General features: G+C 37.3%; 1 protein-coding gene across 1 annotated transcript in view; it reads left to right on the top strand.

Annotated features, from left to right (window-relative positions):
* LOC129565061 (ski oncogene-like) overlaps positions 1-13,065 on the top strand; it is a 124,594-nt gene extending 111,529 nt beyond the window's left edge. The window contains exons 2-3 of the mRNA XM_055439418.1: positions 9,053-9,651; positions 9,744-13,065. Of these exons, the coding sequence (XP_055295393.1) occupies positions 9,053-9,651; positions 9,744-11,058 (1,914 nt within the window). The 3' untranslated portion in view covers positions 11,059-13,065. The remainder of the gene's footprint in view (positions 1-9,052; positions 9,652-9,743) is intronic.
* The last annotated feature ends 135 nt before the right edge of the window (positions 13,066-13,200 follow it).

Raw genomic sequence — 13,200 nt, 5'->3', positions numbered from 1 at the left:
AGAGAGAGAGAGAGAGAGAGAGAGAGAGAGAGAGAGAGAGAGAGAGAATGAGATTCGAAATTATCGGGGCAACAGAAATCGCGGGCGCGAATATTAAAGTAGCAAATTCAACTCGACTCGACAAATTCGAACGCATGCAATTACACAAACACAGAGACACCAACCAAAATTTGCGACTTGGTTTAGAGATAGGGAAAAGGGAAATGAAATAAATAAGCATAATAGCAATAAAAGCAAAGTTGACCATTGATGACCGAAAAACTTCTCTGGATCTCGTCTCTTCACATCACACACACAAAAACGTTTTTTTTATCGTCCAGTCCCGGTCGGTCGCTTTGGTTTCTGTGTCCGTTTTTCTCTTTTGTTCATTTCTCTATATCCAACATGTATGTGTGTTGTTATATTTGTTTATCTGTCATTCATTTCACGCAATGGTTTGGGTGTCATTTGTCGTCGTCGTCAGTATCCCAGACTTTTGTTGTTGGTGTTTTTGATAAATATTAATGTTGGAGCTGTCGCTATAGTGTGTGCATGCGCGCGCCCGTCCGAACGCGTCCGATGCCATTTGTATTCTTTGCTTGATGTGCTTATTATTTAGAGGTTTTTTTTTCTCTTTACTGTTGCTGCTGTCATTGTCTCGCCTCTTCGTTCTTCTTCTGTTTCTTCAGTCGAAAAGCACACAAATTTCAGGTATTATTGCCATTTCACGATTCCATTGTCATTAGTTTTGCTCATTTCAATGAATATTTGCATGTGAATTAAAAAAAAAAAAAAAAACCAAAAATCTAATTGGTGCTCGCCAAGCGCAAACGCAATTTCGTTTTATTCTTCACCATGAAATCATTTAATTGTGTGTCGCTCTGAAATGAATGAGCTGGTCGTTTTTCTCTCTCTCTCTCTCTCTCTCTCTCTCTCTCTCTCTCTCTCTCTCTCTCTCTCCATATTTCTGTTGTGGTTGTCGGTAGAGTCGGAAAAATGCGATTTTTTTCCATTGCTCACTGTAATAATTTCTCCTTTTTTTCTGGTTATTCTGAACATTTCTTTATGACTTTTCGTGTTTTTCTTCATTTCTCACTGGATACGTATATTGCCCCATTCTTCTTTTTCTCGTTCGTCGCATTTTGTGCGCTGTTCTCGAACATGAATTCAAACTGTCATGTCATGTCATTTCACTATCTGTCCGACACTCCAATAAAATGGATGTTTGCATTGTATTCCAAATGTGAAAACATACCGACCGACAAAAAAAATCATACACACAGCAAATAACATTGGACGCATATGGAAATTAGAGACGCTTCGGACGACACACTGAATAAACGAACAAATAAACGAAAAAAAGTTCTATGCAGAAGGTTGAAGAAAGCGACACATTGAATGCCGAACATGATGCCGCCGCCATCGTCGTCGTCGCCGCGCTACAAATAAAACGTGTTATCTATGTGCTTATATTGCAAATGAATATGGCCTCGCACATTTATCATACGATATAATGTGGATACGCGACGGCGATGATATGCAATCATTTGTGAAATTTGTAAACACATCGTGCGCCTGCCAATCGCCTCTAGTCCGATGACACTGTGACTCATTCGGAATGCGATCGAAATACAACACAACGGGAAATCTCATGTTCACGAATTACTTTTAATAGAAGCAAAAAAAAAGCGAGACATAGAGAGAGAGAGGAGGAAAAACCTGCATGAATTTACTGTTTCAGTTGATTTGTCCTTGGTATGCGCAGCAGGAAAAAAAGAGGGATCATTTTGGAATTCAGTGTCGTTTTTATTCACAAAATACATTTCACTGAGCATTAGAGAATGGTCAGTTTTTGGGCGATAGAAATTCGCTGTTAGAAAATCAACTCAGTGATTTCGAATGAGTTGGAAGCCATTCATTTTTATAAATTATGAACAAAAGCGGCTTTTCGTTCGTAAAATTATTCGAGATCCGAGCCTAGCATTTGAAAAGGGGTACTACCTTCGCGAAACCAGTTTCACATACATCAAATTACTAATGCTTCGAAACGAACCCTAAAATCATTTTTATTATTGATATTTGCGCGGACACGAACGAAAAACGATAGTTTTGAAATGTAAATACACGGTGATGTGGCCGCTTTGTATTCGATTCTGAGTGATTTGTTCGCGATTCTCGATCCTTCTCACGTATTTCATTTTTTCTGTTAAAGCGTTGTTTTTTTTCTGCTGTTCAAGCATTTATTTGTGTCTTGTCCTTTTTTTCGGCCATCTAATCATTTCATCGATGATACGAACCGGACTCTGTGTGTTCACTATTGTTCCATTGATCTATATAACATTGTCCTTTTTACTGCTTTGTTTATGTGTATTTTGCACAGTGAAAAGCCGCACAGATACATACAATTCACACCATTGTCAATTATGTTGATATGGTAATGGACACTGGACACCATGGCTAGCTCATACTCTCACTGTCACTCTTTCTCTCTGTATTTTTTGCTCTCTCTCTCCTTCTCTCACACACACTCGCTCTACCTCCGATTCGCCACGGTGACGCATCTCGGTGAAATCAACACCATTTTCATTTTAAGTGATTTTCAATAAAAGCCAAATAGGAGAAGCAAAAAAGCATTAAATAAACAATGAGAAAAGAGAGTGAATCGAGCGAGCTGCGTATTGGCTGGCACCAAGTTGTCTTTTCGTGTGAACAATTCATTTGGAAATGAGCTATTGGATGGCTTTGGTTTTGGGTATTTTATAAGCCTTTAGTGACGCTTGTTTCATGCTTGCCACTTAGATCCTTGCCACTTATTGCTATTTCAGCATTGTTTCATTGTCCCAATCTATCGCCTTTCCGTTTTTTCATCGCTTTCATTCCATTCACTTACATATTCACATTGAAGAATGGAGATGGAACAGCGTACGCACCGAAAGAAAAAAAAACCATCACACACACATTTTTAATGTGTTTATTTTGCGTATGAAAGTTATATTCCTTGTCATTGACTGTGCGTAATCGTTGTTTCGTCTTTTTTTTCTCTATTGTTTGCTCTATATTAAACAATATTTGCTATTGAACCATGGTTTTACATATGAAATAGTTTTTAGCAACGCACATGTTTATATACAATTACTGACACCGCTTGTCAATCGTTAATAATCATAATAAAAAGGAAAAAATGATGCGTGTATGTGCGCCAATAGCGTTAATGAAATCAAGCAATAGTCCAAAATATGAAAAAGTTATGGGCACAGCGGTATTTCTTTTGTGTCCTTCAAAAGATTGTTTCGCTGCAAAACCGTTTTGTTCAATTTTGTTCCGTGTTGCGTGCGTTTTTTTTGTTGTTGTGTGTGTGCGTATGTTTGTTCTCCGTGAAATGTCCCTTCCTGAAAAAGGGGACGCATTGATATTTTATTAAATGCTTTTGGCTTCGGTGCAATTATTATATCGTTCGGTTTTTTTTTTCACTTTCGGAAGCAAACACTCAAGCAACAAAAAAAAATTGAATCTTCAACGTGGTTGATTTAGATGTTGTTTAGAAATATGAATATGAATAGATGAATGGCATATTTCATACAAAAAAACACACAAAACACATTCCGTTTTGTTTGTTATTTCTTGCTTCCATTTTTTTCTACCGCGTTACTCTCTTTTTTCAAATTGGGTGTAGATTTCGTTGTTTGATCGGTGAAAGTCTTGGAAATTCAACCCCTTTTTTCACGCGCGTCAGCACCTCATATATGATTGGTAATGCCTTTAGCGAAAAAGAAGCACACACACACGACAACTACCCAAATATTTTACATTCATAAAGGAAAGACCCGAAAAAAACGGTACATCGAACAACCGAAATGTATATTTGATATTTGCAGACCTACATACGGATCAATATTTGATTTTGGGTTTTTTTTCCCGTTCTTGTTAAAATATTTATCCACATTTGCCATGATTTGGCCAATTACGCTTTCTCTCACTTTGTTTCGTTCTCTGCAACGCAGTATTGTTAGAATAATGCATGCGGTTCGCTTGAACCCGAACAAGGAAATATTCTTTTGAATATTATTCATTGCTCGGACACACTGTGTGTACAAAGCCCACTCTGAGTCGAACAAAAGTGAGATTTGGTTTTTCTTCGAAGGTCAAAGTAAATGCAAACGAGAGTAATAAAATGGCTTGAATCGCCTTCGGCGAATGCCAAGAAAACCACAGCACCATTTTTCCAGCACCTAATATTTCAATGAATAATTTATTTCCAATAATCAACGTCGATGCGGAAAGCACATAAACAATTCTATGAGGCAATTAAGATATGCGTAGGGACTTTTTTCCAACTGACACAAATTTGGCGCATGAAATCGTACAACAAATCACGTCACAAAGAAAGAAGAAATGAAAAAGTGAACTCAAAAATGAGCCTACATACGAGTCACTAATAGAATAATTTGTACCATCCAAAATTGTGCGTGTGAGAGAGAGTGTGAAACTTGTCCGTATGCATAGAAACAGTGTGAACGACAGGAATTTCCATCGCAAAGTGATTTTAGCATCTGTGCCGTTTTGAATTTAGAGGAAGAGAATAAGTGTGTGAGTGAGAGTGAGAGGGAGAGAGAAAGAGTATAAGTAAGGATGAAAGGAAGAATAATAAAGAAAGCAAGCGAGAGGATGCGTGTTTGAGCAATAGAAAGAGAAGCGCGAGAGAGCAACAAAAGAGCGGTCGTGACCCATTCGAAATGCTCATTATTAAACTCAATGAACCAATGGAGGCAGATTAAAATGTTAAACGTCGTCTTCCAATATGACCAGCTAGGCCGAGCAATAGAGTGAACGAGCGAGAAATGATGTGATCGTGTGTGTGTGTGTGTGTGTGTGTGTGTGTATGTATGTGTGAGGCCGTTTGGTCTCTGCCTCTTAATTGTATTGCGTATTTATCGAACTTCCTTTTATGGCAACACCAAATCCATAACCATCTATTCGATCTATAACGTTTAATTCCATTTTACGACGTTTCTATTGCGGGAATGGAATCGGAAAAAATAACAGGATTACAAATGTATATATTAGAAAATAAAAAAAGCAGCAGCAGCAGCAGCAGCAACAGAAGCAAAGTGCTTAACGACTCTTCTCTAGGCCTATCGTTTTTTTTCCTCTCTCGGATTTTGTGCCGAACCACTGCAAATATAAAACAACATCAAAAACTTGAACAATAAATTTCTTCTTCTCCTCTCCGTTCAGCTCATCTAATGACGCATACTTAATCCCTAGCTGTATACACCATTACGGTGTGTATAGTTTATCTAACAAAACGTTGGTCGTTGATGTAATCGACTTGTGTTCGGTGTATCGACGGTTAGAAGCAATTGACAATCACTAAAATGCGCATTGTCATTGCCATCAATGTCATTGTGTCGTCCGCTATTGTTGGCAATGTCGTGCAGCACAATATTTCGCAGCAAGTTTTCTTCGTCTCAATAAGATTGATGGAAAAACTTGTCATGATAAATTTCCACGTGCGCACAACACGACGGAGAAGACGGGTGAAAGAAAAAAACGAACACACAACACCAAAAGTAAAAAGGATTTGGTGAGCGCACTCTCAACATCATCCCCTAGCGAACGAAATTTCGGATTCAATGTCAATAGAATATGAGTCCGTCACCAAATTGCCGATTTTCTTTTGATTGTGTTTTTGTTGTTTTTTATCTCGCGCGTACGCGGACACAAAACGAGCACATAAATTTGTGTGTTCCCTGTGTCTTTGAGTAGAATTTATTGTGCAATAAATTTTCGAGGTAGAAAAAGAATTTTTATGTTACCAACAGCAATATTAAAGAGTAGACGATAGAAAAGGCGAAAAAAACAAGAACGAAGACGCCAAAAACCGAACCGAGAGAGAGAGAGAGAGGTCGTCTATCGTTTTGTCTAAGCCCATATAACAGCCCATTTTTCGTGGTCGCGTATTTAGGCTCGATCAATATTTCATCTTTATGATTGTGTTTTAATGCGTACATTCTATGCATAACTTCATTCCTAGTAGATTTCCATCAATTTGGTGAATCTTTATTCGTTCGGGCGCTGCCGTGCGCTTCGTGAACATTTCGCACATTTTTTTTTCGACGAATAGAAAAATGCGCTGGAGAAAAAAAAGGAAGAGACAGTGAAGCTTTATACACAGTTGGAAAATGCTTATGTTTTTTTTTCTCTTCAAAGAACGCGCTTTTATCGGATATAAATTGTAGCGCGGATTGTTGTGTGAATGGATGGTGGATGATTGACGAGTATGTTCTATTGTTTACGACTCTGCAGGATAAAGCATACACATTTTTTATGTGATTTCATTGCTTCTATTTTTTTAACTCTCCATTTTGTTGTTATCGTTTGTGATTTATTCCAATTCAAACGTTGAACAATCATACAAAACGCACCGAGCAACTGACGACGATGACAACGACATCGTCGACAATGAGTAGCACAGAAAAAAAATCGCTATTATAGTCGCCAGCAAAATTAATTTGTTGTCTACGTGCTCGGAAACGATGCCAGTGCGTTGTTGCCATCATTTTTATTTCGTTGACAATGAATTAGTTTGCTTTATTCCGATGATTTACTTATTCTTACGCTTGAATTTACGATCAAAGAAGAAAGAATGACTCAAATGATGCACGACCAAGAGACATTTAATTCACACAGGGGAACACATTTTTTCGGGCTTAATTTTAATTGTCACATTTTCATATTAATATGTGAAGTGGACGATACACAAAGGCGCTAAATAACAACTGTCCTCCTTTTATTCAGCGTGTAATCAGAGTTTATTCGGAATGCGTGTACCTTGAACTTTTGTGCACAAGAATGCAGAACGTTTTTTATTATTATTGTGAATTAAACGATTCGGAAAAAAGTTTATTTCTTGTTGATTTGCTCCAACCTGCGTAAGATGGACTATTTTTGGTGCAATTTATTGACTCGACAAACAAGTTTCTTTACGCAAACGACCATTCAGCTTAAGTGGGTCTTTTGCAAACAAATAAATTGATTATCGGTGTTGACGACATACAGCGCATATCATAAATTAATTTAACGTTTTTTTTTTCTCGGCAAAACCACAAAAATATTCCAATCGTCCTACTGTTCTTTCCTGTGTTCAGTAAAGAATTAAGCCGTTGCATAAAATTTGCTCGATTCCGTGCAACAATAAATGCGATTCGATAAATAGAACGAGGAAATAATAAAAATTTGTTATATTATTGTATTATAATTCATGGTGTGATGAAGAAAGCGCGTTTAAAACACTCTTCGCTTCATAAATTTTGAGCTCGAAAGAGAGAAAGGAAGAAGGAGAGAGAGGAAGGGAGAGATAGAAAGAACGCGATGCTCATTTGACACACCGAATCTATTGAACGTGATGCGCACACAAACCGTATTCACATGATAAAACAATAAATACGACACCAAAAACAAAACCAGAAAAAACAACGAGCGAAAAATGACGGCAGTAAGAGTAACCTTTTGAGAGATGATCAGTTGGAACAAAGCAACGATTTAATTACTGATTCACATTTTAAAATAGGATGAAATGCGGAAAAAATAATTCACATGCGCCTTGGAATTTATTAAGTGCACACAACGAGCGAATGCATGCGCCCACTTCAATTGAATTTGCTTCGGGTTTGGATGCGGTGATGAAAAGATGGTAGTGAAATTTAGAACAAACATTGGCTCATTTGTAGTTGTCGTTGATGTGCAAGCAATTGTACAAATGGTCTTTCATTGCGCTTCGCGCAAATGGCAATTGCTGTTGGCTACAAATCATCTTGTTGGCTTATTTTGTGTATGGATCAGTCTTTGGCGAGAGTGCATCTGTACTCGACCGACACACCAAAGTGTGCGATTCACTTTGGAACGACAAGACAAGATCTCGTCATTCAATTTCTCTCGCCTTCATTTGCAATTGAAACTGAAATTGTGTGTCTTGTTTTTGCTTTCCTTCGAATCGGCCGATCGAATTCAATTTTCGGCGAAGAAAAGATCGTGTTTTTAAATGGGAGAATTAGCAAATTACGGCTTGCGATGAATAAAATGAACGATCATCATCATCATCGTTGTGCCTTTTAGCATGGCTCAATCTCGTCAGAAACATCATCACGAATGCTGTTTTTTTTATTTTGGCATTATTTTGTTTTCGTCAGGATTTTGTTTACGTTACCATAAATGCGCACATCATTAAATATACCATTCGGCTCGGCCGGATTCCAAGCACCCAATTCGATGCGCGCAAAGGGAACCAAATTCAATTGCACCAATAAAAAACACACAGAGAGAGAGAGAGAAAAGTGAAGAAAAAAAGCACGGCATATCATTTGGATCGCGTTGCGTTGTTGCATTTTATTTTGCACATTTATTTCACTTAACTGCTTATTTTTCCGTTGTGAGTGCGAATTAGCATAGGTTGTTGGCTTTTTGGTTGCATTTTCTTAATGAATATTTAGTGCAGTATGCAATAAAATCGCACGCACATTTTGCCTTCTTCTTCTTCGGACTTTTTTTCTTCTTATGCATATTTAAATTGCAACGAACGACAAATAAACAATCCGTCGCAACCAATCACCAGTCGACGACGCTTGCAAAAGAGGAAAAACAACGGCACGATATTTAACACCGAATTTAAAATAATTGGGGGCCAAGCATAAGCCAATTACTTGGCGATTTGTTTGCATTTGATGGCTTGCATAAAATCGAATACACAATGACTGTGTTTACCACAAGACAATGACATTTTATCCGATCGATCGCTGAAACCGAGACACGCGTGTCAACACATAAAACTACATGTGTCAAATTATTCAAATGCGATGCACATCACAAATTTTAATGCGCTCCTGATCACTGATCAGACGAATTGTTTCGATTTGCTTTGCATTTTTAATGAAAGTAAAATTTACTGCCAATTATTGATCACGCACATCGATTCCATACATACTTTGTAGCGAATTTAAAGAATTTTTATAAGACTCTTAAGACTTTTGTACGACATTTTCTCATGTATTTTTTCCGTTCTTTTGTTACCAACCAGGCACCTGAAATCGAAGAGACGTCACTACGACCACCGTGCAAACGAGAACCGTTGGACATTCCGTTGAAAAAGGCGAAATTATTCGAAGACAAACTCATCATGGACTATCAGTATCAAGTGCTTATGGCTCAATATCAGCGTCAAAATGCGTACCATGGCTTTCGGCCGTGGACCAGTACAATCGGAGCACCACCCACAAAACATTTACCTCATTTGCCATTCACCGTGTCAACAGCGTTACCGTATCTCAGCCAAGAGCCCCCAATTCTACAAAATCCGGAACGTGTTGTTCGCATCAGCGAATGTGAACGCTATGAACAATCCTACCAACCGAATGTGGCGCTGGCGCCACGAAATGGTAGCACCAAATCATCATCCACCACCGGCATTAAAATGGATACTGAGCATGGTGAATATGAGAGCAGCGAACGAGATGCAAGAGATTGTCCATTGGCGATGGATATAAAAATCAAGGAAGAACGGCCGCAGACACCCGCTGATGAATCACATTCGCCCGAATCATGCATTACATCTGGAGCCACCAGTGTTGTTAATACAAAGAATAACATCGACTCAACGCCAAATGCTCCGCCAATCAGGTAGGTCTCACCACAAAATCAATCAAATTATTCTGAGCCATTTGAAATAAAAAAAACTCATAAAATATTCTTTGTTACTTCTGTATTTACAGTCCCGAAGGCCAATCAGCATCATCAAATGAAATCACATCATCGACATCTCCCGTACCTGCTGCTGCATCGATAACCACATTTGATAAGCTAAACGATGCGACACATTCGCCGAAAACAATAACGCCGCCAGTCAACAATCACCATCATCATCATCATCATCATATAAAACAGCTAATCGAACGATCTCACCATAAAGATATTGACAACCATCATCATCACCATCATCATCGTGCACAACAGAACGGCACATTCGACAGTCGGCTGTATTTTCATCCGTACAATCGTTACAAATTGAATGGTCTCAGTTCGGAATTTGAGCTATCAACCGATACGGACGATGATAGTTTGGTGGGTGAGGCGGACAGCAGTAATCATTCGTCACCGTTGGACATTGCAAACGAAGCACTGAAAGACGTCGATCCAAAGGATCGAGACAAAGTGTTGAACATTATCAAAATGTTGTTGCACGAAAACCTGCAGATCAGTTTGAAAAACGCGAATTTGTTGCGTGAATTGCAGCGCAAAGACGATGAAATCGCCGATATGCTGCAAGCCAATCGTCGCACAACCACCACCACCACCAGCAGCAGCAGCAACGGTAACAATTTTTTGACGAGCAGCCGCAGCGATACATCGAGCACCAATAGCAATGACGACAGCACAAAGTGTCCGAGCGAAAGTGACGAATCAAAAGCAGCTGATGAATCGCCAGTGGTGGCCGTTCGCAAAAGTAACGATGACAAAGACAAAGACAAAGACATGGATACGGCCAAAGCAGCCATTGCAAAATGTGGCGATAGTGTAACCATTCATGTGCTCGACTCGACCAAAGCCAAAGCCGATGAATCGCCATCGTCGCATGAGTACAACAATAAGCTTCAAGAATCTGCCGCGGCCACGATCATTGTAACCAAAACAGTTATCGAAGTTGGCACACCGAAAACCAACAACGATACCACCAATATTGTTGATGTGAAACCGTCACCGCCAGCAGCACCCATTACAAATGGAACGACGACGACAAACACGATTTCAAGTACAAAATTCGGTAGCGCCAAAAGTGAGACCGAAGTCATTCGGATGCCATTGAAGAAGTCAGTACGACGCACACCAACGACCGACGACACAGCACCAGTTACAGCAACGGCAGCCGCTGCAACAGTGGTTGTCATGCAGCCACATAAGCTGCGTGACGAGGCTCGCGATAAATCATGTGATAAATTAGACAAAATATCGCGAACATTTGAAAAGAATTTGCGCTCATTATCACCGCCACCAACAGCAAATTTAGTGACTGCCAAAGCTACGGAATAGACACATACTGCATCAAGAATCAATCAACATTGGTCGCGAACTAATTTCGAATCACCATCCCGCGTGTGCACGCACGACATGGTTAATTTTTAAATGCAAGAAGAAAAAAAAACATGAAATATATAAAATACATTTAGCTATACTACACACATTGTATGGAAACACTTCTGTATGAAACAGAAACCAATTCAATGACTAAAGGATTTTAGTTAGAGAGATGAAGATGAGAACGAGAGAATGACGATATCGCACGAAAATATTGACACAATTCAAAGAATGCTCTATTTATTTTCGTGTGTATTTTTCTTTCGTTTCTTTTTGGTTTATTTGAACGACAATTTCTTCTTCTTTTTTTCTATTTGCTAAATACATAAACGATGATGAAAACATTTTGCAAAGCGAATAAAAAAAATGGACATCCCACCAGATGATTTATTCAGTTGTTTCCGAAATTGCAATTTTTTTTTACTTGTAAAAAAAAATACGATATACTTGAGAAGAGAGAAAAAAAAAGAGAAATTTACACCTTGTAATGATCACTAAGTGATTTAAATTTGTTAGCCTTTATTATTGATAATAATTTTATTCATCTTTTTCTTGTACGAATTTTTTTTTTTTGCTTTTTCGTTGGTTTTTCATTCTTATTTTTTTTTGCCCTGTATTTGTCTCTTTTAATTTCGTACATTGTTTTTCTTCTTATTTTTTTCAATAATGATAAGATCATTTTCGTTGCATAGCATTTTAAGGCCCAACAAAGATTAAGTATAAAGAATTAAGATTAAAATAAACAAACAATTTAATATGATATAAAATATATATATTAAAGATTAAAAAGAAATACTACACGCATAAATTTTCAGAGTTGTAAGCCAATCAAAGATGAAAAAAAACACACACACATTTTCCGAATTCAATCTAATTGAAGAGAAAAAGTGGTGAAGAAGAACCGAGAAAAAAGTACATGCGACAGAAATTGTGGACCAACTACTGATGTGTCCACACAAAACGGAAGAGTAAACACAAGCAGCATGCGACTGTATATTAAAAATAAATTACAAATAAATCATCTATTTACTTTTACATATATATTTGTTAGTCGGTCATTTGTGTGTGCATGTAATTACTGCAAAATGAAGAGAGAAAAAAAACCATTTTTTTTCTTCTCGCTCTCACTCTTTTTTTCATACACATACAACATTATATAATAATGTTTTATTCAGTTTTAATTAAATATTCAACAAACAAACAAACAAACAAAGAATTATATATATATATGAAAAACATTGTGTATCTACGCCGGCGCCCAAACCATTCACTTCATTTACAAATAGAACGTAACCAAAATGATTGATTGCAATTTTAAATGTGCTTTTAAGGACTGCGCAAATACCGAAATTATCTGCATGAAAATCAACAATTGGATGAAATTGCATTAAATTATTATCGGCGAAGCGAGCAAAACAAACAGAGAGAAAACATGTTGTGAATACATAGTCAATGTTTGTGTCACGATTCGACAGAAAATCGCGACGATAATATCCTGCGAGAATCAAATCTGATTGCTTCAACGTGAAGTAAAATTGGATTTTTCTTCACTCGAATCCAGGATATTAGGGACTTATTGAGAAAAAAAAACAACCTAAAAAAAGCAATTTATAAACCAAATCCAAACAAAATGAAGAAGAAAAAAACTGCAAAAAAGAGTATGATTTACAACAAAAAATGACAGAAGCACAATAAAAACTAACAAAAAAATTATTTAGCATATGACATACGAATAGGTCTACGCAAATGGAGAATAACATAACATTTACATTATATGAAAGAAAAATGAAAACAACTATGGCTATATGAGCATTAAACGCATAAGTTTTAATTTATAATTGCATATTACGATAAACAACACACACACAAACAACTATTAGAAATAGTGGGAACATCAACAACAACAAAACTTTGTAAAAAAAACGCTAATCAATTAAAAATAAAACAAGCATCAAAATATTATTTAATCCAATGAGAAAAAAAAAACAAATTCACCAAAAACCCTTTTAATTTCTTCCCATTGTTTTTATTTTTGTAGGTCAATTTTTTGTTTTTGTTTTTCAGCCGAAGTAAAAGAGAAAAACTCCTTTTTTCATC

Source organism: Sitodiplosis mosellana, unplaced genomic scaffold (assembly GCF_009176505.1).
Source record: "Sitodiplosis mosellana isolate CC-2019 unplaced genomic scaffold, AAFC_SMos_1.0 Smas_scaffold_2, whole genome shotgun sequence".
Lineage (NCBI taxonomy): Eukaryota > Metazoa > Arthropoda > Insecta > Diptera > Cecidomyiidae > Sitodiplosis > Sitodiplosis mosellana.
The sequence above is the reverse complement of the archived record's forward strand: the minus strand, read 5'-3'. Positions and strand labels throughout refer to the sequence as shown.